A 20457-nucleotide genomic window follows, 5' to 3' on the forward strand; every position below is an offset into this window, starting at 1 on the left:
TTTACTAATCTTTCCAAATTCAGTTTTAGAATTAGGGTTTCTAACTGGAATACATTTGTTGTGGAAATATTTAAAGTGCTTATTTTAAATAATATTTTAAATTTCTTCTGAGATTCATGAAAGATTGTCTTGATAAGTATTGTTACATTTTACTATGTGGAGGTAATCAGATGTTCCCGTTGTAACAAAATCCTATTTTGGATAGGCAGTATTTGCAGCAGTGAAGTACCTATATGCAGGATATACATGTGGTACAAGGATTCGTCAGGCACTATGAATTGCTTCACAGTTTACAATTCTGTCATTAGATATTAGATAGTACACTATGAATTGCTTCACAGTTTACAATTCTGTCATTAGATATTAGATAGAACACTTTGAAATACTTTATTTTTTAGGAGATCTTTATTGTCATATTGCAGCATTAACAGAGTTGAGTTGAATCTGGGTTCTGATCTTTATTCCTTTACTAACAAGTAAGCATAATCTTCGGCAAATCAATTAATCTCTCAGTCTTTGCAAAATGAAGAGAATTGACAAAGATACCCTTGAGCTGAGCTTCTAGCACTAACATTCTGATGTACATTTGTCTTGTGTAGTAACACAGATATATTAATAAAATATTTGATTTTTTAAGGAATGTTGCATATAAAGTTAGGGAATAGTCCTCCTATATGCATTTGTTAGAAACATTGTGTTAACATGAAGGTCCCCCTTGCAAAAAATTGATGTGGTTTTATTTAACAAAAGTAACCACTCCAAGGATTTCTGAAAGGAGAGGAGAAATAGTATACAAAAAAGCCTTTGTTTTTCTCCTACAATTTCCTAGTTACAGCAAGAAAACAATTGTGACTTCATTATAATCTCATTGAGTCAATTAATACAGGTAACTTGGTATTATCTTATAGTTTACCAGAGTTTTTCTACTTTTTGTTTTCTCTTATCCCTATTTACAATTAAAATGCCAGTGAAATTTTATAATAGGCTTCTTGTAGAGTATCAATTCAGTTAAATGTTGGAACATACAGAAAGTGCTTTATAATGAATGTCATTTTAGAATTTTATTTTTTTCAAGATTCTACTCAACATGTCCCTTCAGAAACAAGTGAGGACCCCGAAGTTGAGGTGACTATTGAAGGTTAGTTATCTAAAAGCCTTGATTCCAAAAGTTTACTTCTGGTCATAAAAATATTTGTCACATTCACTTTGCTAAGCATGCATTTCATTTATTTTTAAAGGAAATTTGTGAAAAAACTGAAGCATATATGTGTATGCCTGCCCAAAGCAGCCCACCTCCCAGCAATGCACCCAGTGCTTTGGGAGTTGTGGACAGCAAAGAAAGCCATGAATATGAGCAGTGGCCCTTAGGTGGACCAAGCTTTACTTTATATCACTGGGAATCAGGAAAAAAAGCCAAATCTATGACCAGACTTGATGCTCATGTAAATAGATTCTAGAACCTATTAGTAGGTTGTGAGAGAAGAGACCTAATTACTACTGGAATCCTGCCAGCTAAGTGAAGTGGAAGAGAAAGTGTTGGTAGTTCAGTCAATTCCTAAAGCGAATTTTCCTCTAAAATGTTCATACAGGCTAACATATAATGTATCCTTAAAAACTGTTTTGAAGTAGCTACAAACATATCCTGAAGTAAACTCTGTAGCTAAAGTTTCTGGAAACTCACTTTTTTCTTCAGAGATAATGCATTAACACAGATGAGCCAGTTTGTCGTGAACTATTTTAAAATTCAACTAACATAATTAATACCACTATCACTTTTCATATTTAATAATTATTAAATGTGTATTGATTTTTTTCCTTTTATATTACCATTTCACACTACCCTTCTGTAAGTTTTTTTTCCCCCAGAGTAGTTCTTCCCTAAGTTACAATATTGAAACATTACAATAAATTATATTGTGTAAAGTTTTGTTTGCTCCCAGCCTGTAATGAAGCCCCTCTGCATGGGGGTAGATGTCAGTTTACCTAAAAACAGTTTTATGTACACATACACACGTGTATATAGTTTTACAAAAATACATAGATGTTTTCAGCATACATTATAATGAACATTTAAAGTGCACATACATCCCATTTCCCATAGATTTTTCTTTATAACCACACATGTTGGTACTTTTGTTTTTTAACTGCAGCATAACCTTTCTTTAATCTCTCTCTTTTTTAATAACACTGTGTGATGTCATGATTATTTCTAGTGTTTGGCTACTTCATACTCAAAATGTTTGTCTTCATTGCTTCTAAAGTATAAGCTGATTGATAGTTTCCACCTAGTATGAGAATTTTTTCTATAGCTCATGTGTTAATAATATCTCAATTTAATACACATACTTCCTTTATCATTAATACAATTTTACTAACCTGAAAGCAATTTTAAATTGTAGTTGAGCATTAAATAATTGAATTTAATTGCTTTTTAGTTAGAAACCTCACTACCAGAGAAAATCTTAAGAGCATGTAAATATATAAACACTCTCAGAACTTTGTCCTTTCTAGAGATAAGAAAAACAGATGATTAATGAAATTAATATTTAAATAGGACTAATTAAGTTGATTTATAAAAGATTAAAGCAGATAAAGGCGATACTAAATTGCTAGCGCTTGATGTCTTTATTTGAAATTATGTGGAGTTGTGGAGAGGCTGTTGATGAATTGATACGGTGTGTCACTCGCTAACAGTCCTTACCACAGCTGGTGGTGTGCTTGGAGGTGTGCTCTGCTATTCATGGGGACTGTTTGTAGTTCAAGTCCATGGTACACATTTATAACTTGTGTGAAGTAGCCCTTGAGATAATACGACTGTGTATACTCTTAATTTAGTAAACATTGACCACATTTTGGGGTAAAATCAGGCTGCTGACAGGTCTTTGTTATCTTGGATAAGTGCAGAGGAAATCTTACTCCAGAAGCCACTGGCATGATAAAGGAAGTTACTGCTTCCAAAGAGGTTTCCTTATCATGCAGTTCTTGCTTAGGGCATTCGTCCTCAAGCCTCAGCTATCCACACATACTCATTCTGTTGTGGCCTACCTCCTGTTCATTACGTTTCTTTCTTTAAATTGATTTTTTTAAAGAGATTCATTTTAAGTTGATTTTTATGTCTTCCTGAGTGAAACTACCTTTGACATTTCAATTTTTCTTTCTTTCTCATACACAGTGAAAATGTGTATAAATATCTCAACACAGGAATGCATTTCTACATGTTATTGGTTCACATTAAAATATGGCACAGGGACTACAATTTGGATAGCACTGTTTTCAGCACTTCCGCAGTTGGGTTGCCTGTCATCCTCTGGTGGTATCCTGTTTTGTGAAATTCATGCTTACTAAGACCTTTGTAACTATTTGGCTGCTGCATATAATCAAGGACTACACTGTTCAGATGTTCGTATAATCATTCTGCAAATACCGAGCCCTCTTATGTGCCAGGGATTGGGGTAAGGATTTAGGAGTGAATAAGATAGGCAAGTCCATTGGCGGGCTTAGAATAGAAGAGTGATGGGGTCAAAACAGCCAGTTTGAAGAAATGAGGCTGTGTGATGTGGGGAAGACTGAGAGCGGAGGGTAGTGGAAGGAAGAAAGCCAGTCTGGAAGGATGTAGCAGTTATTCAGGGAGGAGAGCAGGGTGGTGCAGAACAAGGCAAGGCGGCGCTTGAGTTCTGGGCATGTGGATGTGAAGATGGAGCCAGTAAGCTTTGCTGTTTGTTGTTTAGTTATTGTGCTTATCTTGTAACTGTTTCTGGAACGTTCACAGAAACTATATAATTGGGTGGGTTAGCATTTGAAAATTGTGTGCTTTTAATTTTACAGCTGCTTAGGAGTCACCTAACAAACATCCAATTATTTATGTAAAAAAATGAGAGTTTTAAAAGAATTGTAACTGGGATGCATGGGTGAAAAATGCCATCCACTAATTTGAAACATGTAGGGTAATTAATGTAATTAATGGCTCTGAGTAATTTTAAAAGACATACAGTGGTTTATTTTTTATTTTATTTTTGTGAATAGATGTGGATTATATCATAGCATTACCAATTTGATTATATCGAAAATAATATCAGAAAATTTGTTTAGTATTATATTAATGCAGTCACCAAGAAGAATGAAGTAATTAATTTTAGCTCTGAAGTCTGTGTTTTGTATAGGTTTATTTGTAAAAACATTACAAAAAGCAAAGCAGAGTTTTTTGAGTTAGGGACTGTTGCTAGTGTTTTTTTTTGGAGGTGTGGCGGGTACTTGTGTTAATTCGGTAGCCTGATGATTGTGTATTCCTGAATAGGAGCATTTGCACATGCAAACACATTGAAATCTGGTTTTAGTTTTGATGATGTAAATAACATTTTTGGCTTGAATTCTAAGTACCCTGGAATGTGTGTCTTTTTACACAAAAGTGGTTGTTTATAATGAAACAACCAGGCTATAGCAGTGATCTCTGCTGGACCTGATGGTTAGAGGAGTCACTGTGGTGGTTAGAGGTACCGCTAGACCATCACAGAGATCTAGCTTTATTTTTCAAATAGAGCTTTATTTGATGATCTGTGCTGTACAGAGAAGTAAATTTTGTTCCTTTGTAGATAGGATCAAACTTTTGCAAAAGAATTTATGGTTTCCTGCAGCAATGAGTAGAGGAGAAAATGGAGGTTGTGATTAAGTTCATAGCTGTTCTTATGATTCAATTCCTTGTTTCTTATGGCTTAAAACACCCAAAGATGGGTTAATAAATATGTGAAATGGGTTGGCCTTCTAATAGAATGTGTGGTATGATATTATCACCAATAATTAAATTCATCTCTTTATATTTGTTCACATTTAATAGATTGAATTTCATTTTTTGTCACAAGAAAGATACGTGGCATCACTTTTTTTTAAAGGTATGATTGATATACACTCTTACGAAGGTTTCACATGAACAAATAATGTGGTTACTACATTTACCCATATTATCAAGTCCCCACCCATACCCCAATGCAGTCACTGTCCATCAGTGCAGCAAGAGGCCACAGATCTACTATGTGCCTTCTCTGTGCTACACTGGTCTCCCTGTGATCCCCCACACCATGTGTACTAAACATAATACCCCTCAATCCCCTTCTCTCTCCCTCCCCACCTGCCCTCCACACCCCTCCCCTTTGGTGTGGTTCATTCTTGGAATCTCTGAGTCTGCTGCTATTTTGTTCCTTCAGTTTTGCTTCATTGTTATACTCCACAAATGAGGGGAATCATTTGGCATTAGTCTTTCTCTGCCTGGCTTATTTCACTGAGCATAATGTCCTCCAGCTCCGTCCATGTTGTTGGAAACGGTAGGATTTGTTTCTTTCTTATGGCCGAATAGTATTCCATTGTGTATATGTACCACATCTTCTTTATCCATTCATCTACTGATGGACACTTAGGTTGCTTCCATATCTTGGCTATTGTAAAAAGGGCTGCGATAAACATAGGGGTACATATATCTTTTTGGATCTGAGAAGTTGTATTCTTCGGGTAAATTCCAAGGAGTGGGATTTCTGGATCAAGTGGTATTTCTCTTTTTAGTTTCTTGAGGAACCTCCATATTGGTTTCCACAACGGTTGAACTAGCTTACATTCCCACCAGCAGTGTGGGAGGGTTCCCCTTTCTCTGCATCCTCGCCAGCATTTGTTGTTCTTAGTCTTTTTGATGCTGGCCATCCTTACTGGTATGGAGGTGATACCTCATTGTGGTTTTAATTTGCATTTCCCTGATGATTAGTGGTGTGGAGCATCTTTTCATGTGTCTGTTGGCCATCTGAATTTCTTCTTTGGACAACTGTCTCTTCATATCCTCTACCCATTTGTTAATCGGGTTATTTGCTTTTTGGGTATTGAGGCATGTAAGTTCTTTATATATATTGGATGTTAACCCCTTGTCGGATATGTCATTTACAAAAATATTCTCCCATACTGTAGGATGCCTTTTTGTTCTGTTGATGGTGTCCTTTCCAGTACAGAAACTTTTTAGTTTGATGTAGTCCCATGAGTTCATTTCAGCTTTTGTTTCCCTTGCTCGAGGAGTTGCATTCAGGAAGAAGTTGCTCATGCTTATATTCAGGAGATGTTTACCTATGTTGTCTTTCTTCTAAGAGTTTTATGGTTTCATAACTTACATTCAAGTCTTTAATCCATTTCGAGAGTACTTTTGTGTATGGGGTTAAACAATAATCCAGTTTCATTCTCTTACATGTAGCTGTCCAGTTTTGCCAACACCAGCTGTTGAAGAGGCTGTCATTTCCCTATTGTATATCCATGACTCCTTTATCGTATATTAATTGACTATATATGGTTGGGTTTATATCAGGGCTCTCTAGTCTGTTCCATTGGTCTGTGGGTTCTTCTGCCAGTACCAAATTGTCTTGATTACTGTGGCTTTGTAGTAGAGCTTGAAGGTGGGGAGCATATGCCCCCAACTTTATTCTTCCTTCTTAGGATTACTTTGGCTATTCGGGGTCTTTTGTGGCTCCATATGAATTTTTGAACTATTTGTTCCAGTTCATTGAAGAATGCTGTTGGTATTTTGATAGGGATTGTACTGAATCTATAGATTGCTTTAGGCAGGATGGCCATTTTGACAATATTAATTCTTCCTAGCCAAGAGCATGGGTTGAATTTCCATTTATTAGTGTCCTCTTTAATTTCTTTTAAGAGTGTCTTGTACTTTTCAGGGTATAGGTCTTCACTTCCTTGATTAGGTTTATTCCTAGGTATTTTATTCTTTTTGCTGCAACTGTGAATGAAATTGTTTTCCTGATTTCTCTCTCTGCTAGCTCATTGTTAGTGTATAGGAATGCCACAAATTTCTGTATATTAATTTTGTATCCTGCAACTTTGCTGAATTCAGATATTAGACCTAGTAGTTTTGGAGTGGATTCTTTACGGTTTTTTATGTACAATATCATGTCATCTGCAAACAGGGACAGTTTAACTTCTTCCTTGCCAATCTGGATGCCTTTTATTTCTTTGTGTTGTCTGATTGCAGTGGCTAGGACCTCCAGTGCCATGTTGAATAGAAGTGGGGAAAGTGGGCATCCTTGTCTTGTTCCCAATCTTAAAGGAAAAGCTTTCAGCTTCTCACTGTTAAGTATGTGATGTTGGCTGTGGGTTTGTCATATATGGCCTTTATTATGTTGAGGTACTTGCCCTCTATACCCATTTTGTTGAGAGTTTTTATCATGAATGGATGTTGAATTTTGTCAAATGCTTTTTCAGCATCTATGGAGAGATGATCATGTGGTTTTTGTCCTTATTTTTGTTAATGTGGTGGATGATGATGGATTTTCGTATGTTGTACCGTCCTTGCATCCCTGAAATAAATCCTACTTGATCATGATGGATGATCTTTTGGATGTGTCTTTGAATTCAGTTTGCTAATATTTTGTTGAGTGTTTTTGCATCTATGTTCATCAGGGATATTAGTCTGTAATTTTCTTTTCTTGTGGTGTCTTTGCCTGGTTTTGTTACTAGAGTGATGCTGGCCTCATAGAATGAGTTTGGAAGTACTTTCTCTTCTTTGGAAAACTTTAAGGAGAATGGGTATTAGGTATTCACTGAATGTTTGATAAAATTCAGCACTGAAGCCATTTGGACCAGGGGTTTGTTCTTAGGTAGTTTTTTGATTACCAGTTCAATTTCATTGCTGGTAATTGGTCTGTTCAGATTTTCTGTTCTTCCTTGGACAGCCTTGGAAGGTTGTATTTTTCTAGAAAGTTGTCCATTTCTTCTAGGTTATCCAGTTTGTTAGCATATAATTTTTCATAGTATTCTCTCATAATTCCTTGTATTTGCGTGGTGTCCGTAGTGATTTTTCTGTTCTCATTTCTGATTCTGTTTATGTGTGTAGACTCTCTTTTTTTCTTCATAAGTCTTGGTAGGGGTTTATCTATTTTGTTTATTTTCTCGAAGAACCAGCTCTTGCTTTCATTGATTCTTTCTGTTGTTTTATTCTTCTCGATTTTATTTACTTCTGCCCTAATCTTTATTATGGCCCTCCTTCTACTGACTTTGGGCCTCATTTGTTCTTCTTTATCTAGTTTCATTAATTGTGAGTTTAGACTGCTTATATGGGATTGTTCTTCTTTCCTGAGGTAAGCCTGTATTGCAATATACTTTTCTCTTAGCACAGCTTTGGCTGCATCCCACAGATTTTGTGGTGTTGAATTACTATTGTCATTTGTCTCCATATATTGCTTGATCTCTGTTTTTATTTGGCCATTGATCCATTGGTTATTTAGGAGCATGTTGTGAAGCCTCCATGTGTTTGTGGGATTTTTCATTTTCTTTGCATAGTTTATTTCTAGTTTCATACCTTTGTGGTCTGAGAAACTGGTTGGTACAATTTCAATCTTTTTTAATTTACTGAGGCTCTTTTTGTGGCATAGTATATGATCTATTCTCGAAAGTGTTCCATGTGCACTTGAAAAGAATGTGTATTCTGCTGCTTTTGGGTGTAGAGTTCTGTAGATGTCTGTTAGGTCCATCTGTTCTAATGTGTTGTTCAGTGCCTCTGTGTCCTTACTTATTTTCTGTCTGGTTGATCTGTCCTTCATAGTGAGTGGAGTGTTGAAGTCTCCTAAAAAATTGCATTCTATTTCCCCTTTTAATTCACTTAGTATTTGTTTCACATATGTAGGTGCTCCTGTGTTGGGAGCATAGATATTTATAATGGTTATATCTTCTTGTTGGATTGACCCCTTTTTCATTATGTCATGTCCTTCTTTGTCTCTTATGACTTTTTGTTTTGAAGTCTATTTTGTCTGATACAAGTACTGCAACACCTGCTTTTTTCTCTCTATTAGTTGCATGAAATATCTTTTTCCATCCCTTCACTTTTAGTCTGTGTATGTCTTTGGGTTTAAAGTGAGTCTCTTGTAGGCAGCATATAGATGGTTCTTGTTTTTTTATCCATTCAGTGACTGTGTCTTTTGATTGATGCATTCAGTCCATTTACATTTATGGAGATTATTGATAGGTATGTACTTATTACCATTACAAACTTTAGATTCGTGGTTACCAAAGGTTCAAGGTTAACTTCCTTACTAGCTAAGAGTCTAACTTAACTCACTTAAGAAACACAATCTAAGGGTTCTTTTCTTTTTCTCCTCCTTTTTCTTCCTCCTCCGTTCTTTATATATTAGGTATCATACTCTGTACTCTTTATCTATCCCTTGATTGACTTTGGGGATAGTTAATTTAATTTTGCATTTGCTTAGTAATTAGCTGTTCTACTTTCTTTACTGTGGTTTTATTACCTCTGGTGATAGCTATTAAACCTTAGGAACACTTCCATCTATAGCAATCCCTCCAAAATACACTGCAGAGATGGTTTGTGGGAGGTAAATTCTCTCAGCTTTTGCTTATCTGGAAGTGGTTTAATTCCTCCTTCAAATTTAAATGATAATCTTGCCAGATAAAGTAATCTTGGTTCCAGGCCCTTCTGCTTCATTGCATTAAATACATCATGCCACTCCCTTCTGGCCTGTAAGGTTTCTGCTGAGAAGTCCGATGTTAGCCTCATGGGCTTTCCTTTGTATGTGATCTTATTTCTCTCTCTGGCTGCTTTTATTAGTATGTCCTTATCCTTGATCTTTGCCATTTTAATTAGTATATGTCTTGGTGTTTTCTTCCTTGGGTCCCTTGTGTTGGGAGATCTGTGCACCTCCATGGCCTGAGAGACTATATCTCCTTCCCCAGATTGGGGAAGTTCTCAGCAGACCTCCTCAAAGACACTTTCTATCCCTTTCTCTCTTCTTCTTCTAGTACCCCTGTAATGCAAATACTGTTCCATTTGGATTGGTCACACAGTTCTCTGAATATTCTTTCATTCTTAGAGATCCTTTTTACTCTCTGTGCTTCAGCTTCTTTGTATTCCTCTTCTCTAGTTTCTATTTCATTTATTGTCTCCTCCACTGTATCCAACCTGCTTTTAATGCCCTCCATCATGCTCTTCAGCGATTGGATCTCCGACCTGAATTCTTTCCTGAGTTCTTGGATATGTTTCTGTACCTCTGTTAGCATGTTGATGATTTTTATTTTGAACTCCCTTTCAGGAATAGTCATGAGGTCCATGTCATTTAAATCTTTCTCCGGACTTATATTAATTTTACTCTGGCCCATGTTCCTTTGGCGTTTCGTATTTGTATATGGCACCCTCTGGTGTTCAGAAGCTCTACTCTGGAGCTGCTCAGCCCCTGAAGCAATGTCGGGGGTCACAGGGGAGCAATATTGGTGCCTGGTGGGAGCAAAGAGCTGTTCCCTGCTTCCTGGCTGCTGTGCCTGTCTCCACTGCCTTAATCAGTGGGACGAGCACACAGGTATAATAAGCTTTTGTCCCAGAGCAGCAGGATATGGATCCCTGCTTTCCACAAGTGGCTGAAATCTCAGTCTCTCCAGGAGTTCTGCGTCTGTTAGCTTTCCAACCCCATAATCATGAGAGTATCATGAAAGCACCATGAAACGTATGTTTGTGCTCCCAGAGCAGATCTCCAGAGTTAGGTATTCAGCAGTCCCAGGCTTCCACTCCATCCCCGCTCAGTTTCTCTTCCTCCTGCCGGTGAGCTGGGTGGGCGAGGGGCTTGGGTCCCGCTGGGACACAGCTTTGGTACGTTACCCTGTTCCATGAGGTCTGCTCTTTTCTCCAGGTGTATGCAGTGTGCCACAGTCCTCTTTCCTGTTGCTCTCTCAGGATTAGTTGTATTAATTATATTTTCGTATTATATGTGGTTTTAGGAGGAAGCCTCTGTCTCACCTCTCACACCGCCATCTTTAATCCTTGTCCTATGTGGCATCACTTTTTAATATAATCTTCATTAAATCATTTTTTGTCTTGTTAAAAAATACTCTTCTAGGCTTGTCTTTGTTTTTTCTGTTTTGTGGTCAGTGAGATTATTTTTATAAAACATATTCATAACATTTAAAATCCTTGTATTATCTAAAATAAGTTAGACTGAAGAAGTGAGGTCTTAACTCTGAAGAGAAGCTGTCTTGCATGTCCCCTCAGCCTCAATTTCAGACAGTTTAGGTAATAATTGACATTGGTAGATCATCTTCAATTCATACCAGCCTACAGTGGTATTTTTTTCCACTTTATATACTCGTTTCCATTTTCATTTTATGTAATTCAGTTAATGAACAGTGAAATTATGATCTATAGTAAAATTTAGACTACATTAGCCTACAGGGGAAATATTTTTGTTTTAAATGTCATTGCTTAATGTTTGTAAAGAAATACTAATATTAAACATTTAAGATGCTTTAACAATATTCATAGGTGAAACAAGTATATTTTGTTTTTTCCTACGCTAGCTAGTGTAAAAAATACTCTGAGGCTTCTAAAAATCTGTTTGGAAATTGAGAAAGTGTTTTTTTTTCTTTTTTCAGTGTTTTTTCAGAATTGAAGGCCAAACATGTTAATAATACCTTATGTTTTCCAAAGAGTATCTTCCAACATGAATCTACTTATTTAATAACCTATCCTAGGGTCTTTTGGCTGTTTTTAATCCTTGCAGTAATTACAAGTTGGATACGCAGTCAAGTTTTATTTTACTAGTAATTTGTCTTTTTTTAATTGTTTTATACCATGGTTCTTATTTTTCTAGATTTGAACATGGGTTTTTACAGACACATTCAGCACAGGAAAGTTTTTATAGTGTCATAAGTTGTTAATGTGATAATATTTTCCTAAGCCAGTATCTCCTAACATAGTAGTTTTTTTCTCAGCACATAAGAGTCCTAATGTGGCTATACCTGGAATTGGTGACATTGGTGCTCATTTCTCCTGTAGTCTAAATGGTCAGGGAATGATTGCAGGTTTCACCAGAATGTCTGTTGGTATTATAGGAAGAGACCCCCTAGTCAGTGAACCAGGGTAACAACGTCTGATTGTGTTCTCTGATGCTGTGATAAGAATGAGATTAAAGGAGGTTAGGCTTCGTTGATATTTTTCCCTTGGTTGGCATATAAATCATATAAAAGTTACCCTTTGCTGTCCCAGGCAATATTATATATTATATAACAAAGACAAATCTAGGATATTTGTATGTTAGGCCAAATTTGGGTTTCTTGTTACATGTTTGAGAGTTACCTGTCAGTTCAGTAGAGTTGTAACCATAATCTCATCTCAGCTGCACTATGTAGTGATGTGACATAACTAAGTTACATGACTTTCTGAGCCTTTCTTTAGCTGTAAAATGAGAGTGAAAATTACACTGGGTCTAAAAGGATAAGTTCAAGTAATTGAATATATTTTTATTGCTATTGTTTTTAATAGTAATTATTCTGTATCCCATATTTTTAAGGATAATTTCTTAAAATAATATTTTTATAGGTGGTATTTGAGCAGAAATAGCAGTGTGTCACCTGACATTTTCAGAGACTAGAAGAATATGACTGATGACTTTTTATTTCATCCAAGTGTTAGGTATATTGAAGTACCACAGCAGGTTTGAGTTGCAGACATATCCATGAAAAGATTAGCGTGAACTCTTAGTACAAGTGTCTGAGTAGTCTGTAGTTTAATTGTTTTATACCATGGTTCTTATTTTTCTAGATTTGAACATGGGTTTTTACAGACACATTCAGGACAGGAAAGTTTTTATATGATCTGTAGTAAAATTTAGACTACATTAGCCTACAGGGGAAAAACTGATTCCCACATAGGTTCTGTATCGATTGAATCAACATCTGTTTCATAAATAATATAGTCCTGTCCCCTTAATTCTGTAAATTCTGTGTTAAAAGTATTTAGCAAAAAGTTATTATCCAGCCTCCCTTATTTATGCTTGGATTTTGTATAGGCTTGGGTATTTTTTTGATTCAAACTATACTTTGTCCCTCTTTTCTTATATAATTATAGGTAGCTTCTGCATTAAAACCTTTTTCTTCAAAGGCTTAGACTAATCCTAGGAGCTGAGGAGTTAAGAGAAAAGGGTAATTTATGACAACAGAATTCAAATTAAGTAAGCTAAAAAAAGAAATGAAACAAGACAAGGGAAAATGAGGAATCTTCACTTGAGCACATCCTGAAAGAGGAGGAAAACTGCAAATGTAATTGGGAAAAAATACTCTGAAAATGAGAAAACAAGTAATGATTGAGACTCCAAACAGTTCTAAAGCCCCCCATGTCTTTTGAATGTTGAGACTGTTAACAAGCAGTGCCTGTAACTCATTCAGGCTGTTCTTCCAGTGATGACAGTTTTCTTTTTCAAGATGATGATTATTCTCCACCTACTAAGAGACCAAAGAGCAATGAGCCACCCCAGCCGCCTGCCGCAGAGCCTGCCAATGCTGGAAAACGGAAAGTGAGGGAGTTCAACTTCGGTAAGTGCTCAATTTAAATACAAACCCTTTCTCTCTATTTCCCTTTGATCTCTTTCTATTACTGATAGAAAGAGCATTCTGGGGGGCAGGAGGCATATTAAATTTCTCACTGCTTTAGAGTCTGAGGAAAACCAACAACAGCAGTTTGAAAGTAACTTCACTTGTTTAAGCGAAGTTTTGGGTTGATGGGAGCATAAGATGTATTCTGATGTTGCTTTAAGGTAGTAATGAAGTTATTTTTCTTAGCCATAGAAGCTTTATTTCAGTGTATTTCACATCCTAACTTTCCTTGCTCTGCCAGCAGCTAATCTAACCAAACCCCAAGTGGATGGTGAATCCCTTTGAAGGGACTAAATAAAACATAAGTAACAAATTGTGTTTGTGTGATCCATATTATGAATAGATAGAACATCTAGCTTTATATACATTTCTAAGCTAGCTTTTAATATTTTAACTTGTCATAGTCACAGTTATTGGATATAAATTGAGTTTACACACATAGTAAATTTATTTATATTCTGTTCTAAGTTGCAACTACATATAAATTCTTTTTTCCATACAACTTGACATGTTTTAGAAGTTGTCTTTTTTTGCCTTCCAGTTTATCAGGGAACTGTTGTTTTCTGCCCTCCTGCTTTTCAGAAATTATAAGGCTAAAAAGAGATACTTGGTATGAAGTATTTTCAAAAATAAACTTTAAAACGTCCTCTATAACCTTATTGAATGAATCTTAAGAACCACAAAAAAGGAAAGCTGTTTTTAGGAAAGCAGTAAATGAAGATAGACTATTATTATGTAGAAAATAAATAATTAGATAATCTTAACATAATTAGTGTCCTCAAACAGGTTTATATCAATGTTTAACTTTCTCTCAATTTTCAGAGAAATGGAATGCTCGAATTACTGATCTACGTAAACAGGTCGAAGAGTTGTTTGAAAGAAAATATGGTAAGGCTAAACTCAGAAATCCTTCTGATACTTTATTCATAAGCTTTTTAACAATGGAGTTACTGTTCATCTAATCAGAGCACATCAGTTCCCGTAGGGAACTGTGCCTTAATTATGTATCTGTCCCTCAAAAGGTAGTAAATAGTGTCTGTCCAAATACTTGAAACTTAGTTTCTAGGTTATAAAGCTTAGGAAGAATTTTCTTTTTGTAATCAGTCAGCATTTCTTTCAAACTTTAGCATGCATATCTGGGAACTCATATATTTGTTGAAAGTGATTTTGGAGATACAATTAAAGATTTTGTTAAGTAATGGCCTTTCTTAATTTGCTAAATCTAGTTAAATCTGTATTAAACCTGTTCACCTAGATGCCCTATTTTCTCTACTCATACCTTGATATGTATGTACATACATATATGTATCTGTTTTAAGTTAGATCTCAAATTCTCATTTCCTTTCACTGTCTTATTCTATCCTGTAGCTACCTGCCTATAGTGACCAGACAGTTTATCATCATCTGATGTTATATATCAGATGTTTACCAGAAAACAGTAGTTACCATTTAAAAATATCATGATTTGCTTTTCTTTTATTTGGAGGATTTTTTACTTTGCAATCCACTAGCAGGCTGTAAATTATATGATACACTGAATTTTGACTTAAATATATTTCTGTAGTGTCTTGCACCACTGAATTTCTCTATGTGAAGTTTTTAAATGATAAGCCATATTGGCATTACTTACTGCAATAAACTTGAAATGATCATTTCTGTTTCTCATGGATAATAACCTGTCCCTCAGTGAAGACTGAGAGTAAATGCAAAGATGAGTGTGATAACTTTTCCTTAATATTTTCAAATAATTTTCCTTAAGATTGTCCTAGTATTTCTCCCACTTTTCAGTTGTCATAGACTTTTACCTGTGATTTTAATTGGTCCATTTCAAAGAAAAAACCCAACATACTCTATGTGATATCAACATGGTCATAATTATGGGCCCTGGAACAGAATGCTCAGCCATCTCATCTAATCCTCTCTGAGCCTTGGTATCCTCTTTCGTGAAATGGTCGAGAGAACTGTAGATATACTGTGAAGAGTTGATGAGATAGTGGCTTCATGGAATACTTGGCATGTAAATACATAATTTTAGTTGTATATGCTGTTTATATTTTTGTTAATGTGTTTAAATTTAGTACTATTTTGAATAAAAATAATTTATTAGAAGTTTTATAAATCTCAGTGCTTCTCGTAAAGAGGCAAAGGTTGTTTTTGCTTTTCAATTGTGAAATTATAACAACAATATTCATATTCTGTACTTTCAAAGCAACTATAGTGGTAATTGCCTTCAGGGAAGATACTTTTGTTATATGTGAGTGTTTATTTCAGATGTGTATCAACAAGGACTTTAAATCTAACTCAGTATTAATGTATACTATGGTACACTTGAAACTTTTCTACAAATATTACTGCTTAGCAAAAAGACTTTAATATTAAGTGCCAGCCAGAAAGAGGGAGGAGGGACAAGGGTGTCTGTAGTAGTCATACTTGTTTGGGGACATTTTGGACAGTGTCGGTGGCACCTCTGCTGTTATCACCGGAAAACATTTTAGGTAACTGCTGTGTTAAATGAAATAGAAGCCTTTGAAGGAATAATGGTTTGTGTCTGCTATGCAGTTGTAGAAAATTTGGCATTGCTTCACTTGGTATCAAAATGTTTGAAATTTTTGATACTAACTCCTAATATGCCTGTTGCAGAAAACTGATGCTTATAAAAAACCTTTTTACTATGAAAATTTCCATACAAGAAACAAAAATAAAGAATACAAAGACCCTCTAAGAGTCTGTCACCCAAGTTTAAAAACCAAGTTCAGAATATTTTACTTTGTTGTCTTTTTCTATCCTGTTCCTTTTTGATGTCAAGAATTTTTTAAGACTCAAATGTCTCAGGCATCATGTCATTTCACCTCTCAAAAGCCTGCATTTCAGAGTGAGGAGTTGGGTTAGGGGAAGGCATTATCTTGATTGCAGTTCTGTTATCACACCTAAAATCAGTATATATAATACAAATGTCCCCTATCATATAGAAAAACTGACCCTTTGTTGTTTGTTTAATAAAATCAGTTGTTACTACACAGTTGACCCTTGAACAATGTGCTGGGTAGGGGGTGCCAACTCCCTGTGCAGATGGCATTTGACTTCTGACACCCCCACAAAACTTAACTATTAACAGCCTACTGTTTCCAAAAACCCAATTAACACATATTCTGTATGTTAATGTATTATATACTATTATAATAAAATAAAAACAGGAAAATGTTCTTTTAAATTGTCACAAATCTCCAAAAAAATTTGCCATATATTTATTGAAAAATTCCACATATAAGTGGACCTGGACAGTCAGATCTGCACTATGTTCAAACCCAAGGGTCAACTATATTTGATTCTTAAGATTACCTGTGCTTGACTCTTTGCATTATTTTATCCTTGGGTAAATAAATCCTAGCAGAATTTTTACAGTTCAGAAAAACGTTCTGCTTCAATTATTAAATAATCATTTTTATACTAATATTTATGTCTTAAAAATGCAATGTCTCTTCATTGTATACTGTATGTATTACACTGACTGGTATGTTTTTCTGGATTCATCTGTGTTTCAGATTTCAGTTGAAAGTCTGGCTATACCTACATTACCTCAAAATAATACATTATTTCATGCCAGATTTGGTTAAATACAGTACTGACATATTTGGCATTCTGTTTCTTTTACCTCTTTTGTACTGTTTTTCTTTTGATTCAGTTTGAATAAACAGAAGTGAAGACAAGTTACAGAAGCCACAGAGCAATTCATAATTCAGTTCTTCCCACAGACTGTGCTTAATCCTTGTCATTTAATGATCTTTTTTTTCTCTTTTTATCTTTAAAGCTCAAGCTATAAAAGCCAAAGGTCCTGTGACGATCCCATACCCTCTTTTCCAGTCACATGTTGAAGATCTTTATGTGGAAGGACTTCCGGAGGGAATTCCTTTCAGAAGGCCATCTACTTACGGGATTCCTCGTCTTGAGAGGATATTACTTGCAAAGGAAAGGATTCGTTTTGTGATTAAGAAGTAAGATTCTCAGACTCTTGTCTTTGTTCTTGATGAGTGCATCTTTTTATATTGGTAACGAGTACTCATTTACCACTAAGACTATATTAAAATTAAGTTTGAGTTATTATATATTGCTTTATTTTTCACTTTTTAATGTCTCTGTGTTCACAATTGTGTCAGTCCTGTCAGAATTGGCTTTTGGAACACACACCTACCCATACCTGATTGCCCATACTGTCATTTTCTTTTCCAGTTTTTTTGCTAAGGAAAGTAATTTCTCATTTTTAGTGTCTCATTTTTAGGTCTGAATTTTTAAAAGCATATGTGTAAATACATTTAAATTGTAAAATTAGAAGTAAATGAAACAACAGAAATAAGAATGGAAGAAAAACTAAAAGATAGCAGAATGGTGTAACATCCACATTGACATAAAAGGCGCAGCAAGGTGCTTTTTAAAAAATTAAGTGTAGCAGTGGGGATTGGAAGTGTAAATGCTTCCATTTTAAAATGGCAGATATAGCACACGTTTTCATGTTTTCTCCTAAGATTCTATTATGAATACAGTATTAAGCTTCAAAAACGAAAAGGGTATTTATTAGTAAATGTTAGCAAATGTGAATGTGTGGAAACTTATTACATCCATGAAACAAATTCCTGGTATATTTGTAAAAGGAACAATTGGAGAATCATCCAATGTTAGTAAAATAACAAATTTTGTAAAATATGTTTGTAAAACATAATTATGTAAAATAAACATAATTACTAAACTAAAATGGTCACTGAAAGGTCCAGAAGATTGTTAGATGTGTAAATTGGAAGGAAGCTTGTGTCTTTGAGACATGAGAAAGGATATCGAGTCCTCATCTAGTGACATTGGACTTAAAGTGAAGAGAAGGAAGGTGTAAAAAATGAGTAACAGTTAAACTGGACAGCTACATGTAAGACAGTGAAACTGGGTTATTGTCTAACCCCATATACAAAAGTAAGCTCGAAATGTATCAAAGACCTGAATGTAAGTCAGGAAACCATAAAACTCTTAGAAGAAAACATAGGCAAAAAATCTCTTAAATATAAACATGAGCAACTTTTTCTTGAACACACCTCCTCAAACAAAGGAAACAAAAGCAAAAATGAACAAATGGGACTACATCAAGCTAAAAAGTATATAACAAAGGACGCCATAAGCAGAACAAAAAAGCATCCTATAGCATGGGAGAACATTCATAAATGACTTACCTGATAAGGGGTTGGTTAACATCCAAAATATATAAAAAGCTCACATGGCTCCACACCGAAAAAGCAAATAACCCAATTAAAAATGGGCAGAGGATCAGAACATACACTTCTCCAAAGAAGAAATTCATATGGCCAACAGGCACATGAAAAGATGCTCCACATCGCTAATTATCAGGGAAATGCAAATTAAAACCACAATGAGATATCACCTCACAGTAGTTAGGATGGCCAACATCCAAAAGACAAGAAACAACAAATGCTGGCAGGGATGCGAAGAAAGGGGAACCCTCTTACACTGTTGGTGGGAATGTAAATTAGTTCAACCATTGTGGAAAGCAATAATGGAGGTCCTTAAAAAACTAAAAATAGAAATATCATTTGACTCAGTAATTCCACTCGTAGGAATTTACCCAAAGAAAAAAGATCCCTGATTCAAAAAGACATGCACCTCTGTTTATTGCAGCCCTATTTCCAATAGCCTAGATATGGAAGCAGCCTGTGTCCCATCAGTAGATGAATGGATGAAGATGTGGTACATATACACAGTGGAATATTATTCAGCCATAAGAAGAAAACAAATCCTACCATTTGGAACAATATGGATGGAGCTAGAGGATATTGGGCTCTGAAATAAATCAAGCAGAGAAACACAAGTACCACCAGATGATTTCAGTCATTTGTGGAGTATAACAGCAAAGCAAAACTGAAGGAACAAAACCAGCAGCAGGCTCACAGACTCCAAGAAGGGACCAGCAGTTACCAAAGAGAAGGGATTGAGGAGAGTGGGGAGGGAGGGAAGGAAGGAGGGAGAAGGGGATTAAGGGGCATGATAATTAGCACACACAATATAGGTAGGTCACGGGGAAGACAGTGTAGCACGGGAAAGACAGGTCATGACTCTGTAGCATCTTACTACGTTGATGGACAGTGATCGCAATGGGGTGGGAAGGACTTGATAATATGGGTGAATGTTGAAACCACAATGTTACTCGAGTGAAACCTTCATAAGATTGTATATCAGTGATACCTTAATTTAAAGAAAAAAAATGAGGAACAATTATTTCCAAGCATGAAAAGACTGTAGAGCAGAATAAATGAGAGGAAAGGAAAGATACATACCTAGTCAAACTTTCAGTGACCTAAGTATAAGGGAAAAAAACCATTAGGTTCCAGAGAATAAGATCATGTCATCCATAAGGAATGAAAATCACACTGATGATAAATCTGCTTTGAGCAGATGATGTAACACTCTTAAGCAATTCTTCCCACCTTTAAGTGGATTTGAACCTTGCATTTGGTAGCCATCCAGACTTGCCAAACATGTATGAAAGCAAGTAGGGATTTTGTGATGTGGAGGAGGTAGGGTAGCAGTTGGGGTGTCTCCAGCAGTAAGTAACAAAAACCTTTAACTCAAATTGGCTTATTTAAGTACAGTAAGATGCTTGTCTCACCTAGCAAGGAGGTCAGAGATAGGATGATTAAAACTATGGGGCTCTGCTTCTGGTCTCAGACCCTTCCTTTCTTGTTTTTCATAGTTTCCTTAAGCTGGTCATAAGGTGGATGCAATAGTTCAGTCCTCATAGCCAGACACATCTATGGAAGAGAGACAGCAGCTAGCTGTATTTCTTCTCTGAGAACAAGAAAACCTTGGAATATGGCCTTAATTTTCTCTGGTTAGAATTGTGTCAAGTGCTGACTCCTCAGCCAGGCACAGGCCTGAGAAAGATGAACACCATGATGAATTTAGACCAAGCAGGACTCACCCCTAAGGGAGTGGGGATGGGCTCACTTATCCTGGAATGCATGGCTTTTATTTTACATCCTTCTCGTGTGAATGAGTTTT

The 20457-nt window shown here is 35.7% G+C and overlaps 1 protein-coding gene across 7 annotated transcripts in view; it reads left to right on the top strand.

Moving 5' to 3' along the window:
• Nucleotides 1-20457, top strand: part of GTF2I (general transcription factor IIi) — a 113643-nt gene that overhangs the window by 67527 nt on the left and 25659 nt on the right. For 4 of the 7 annotated variants that reach the window (XM_073215211.1, XM_017649872.3, XM_073215206.1 and 1 more), the window contains 4 exons: nucleotides 1076-1138; nucleotides 13234-13344; nucleotides 14227-14292; nucleotides 17213-17396. In XM_073215211.1, coding sequence (XP_073071312.1) covers nucleotides 1076-1138; nucleotides 13234-13344; nucleotides 14227-14292; nucleotides 17213-17396 — 424 coding nt within the window. The remainder of the gene's footprint in view (nucleotides 1-1075; nucleotides 1139-13233; nucleotides 13345-14226; nucleotides 14293-17212; nucleotides 17397-20457) is intronic. The other 3 variants (XM_073215208.1, XM_073215209.1, XM_073215210.1) reach the window with 1 other exon arrangement.

The sequence above is a fragment of the Manis javanica genome, chromosome 10 (genome assembly GCF_040802235.1).
Source record: "Manis javanica isolate MJ-LG chromosome 10, MJ_LKY, whole genome shotgun sequence".
NCBI lineage: Eukaryota > Metazoa > Chordata > Mammalia > Pholidota > Manidae > Manis > Manis javanica.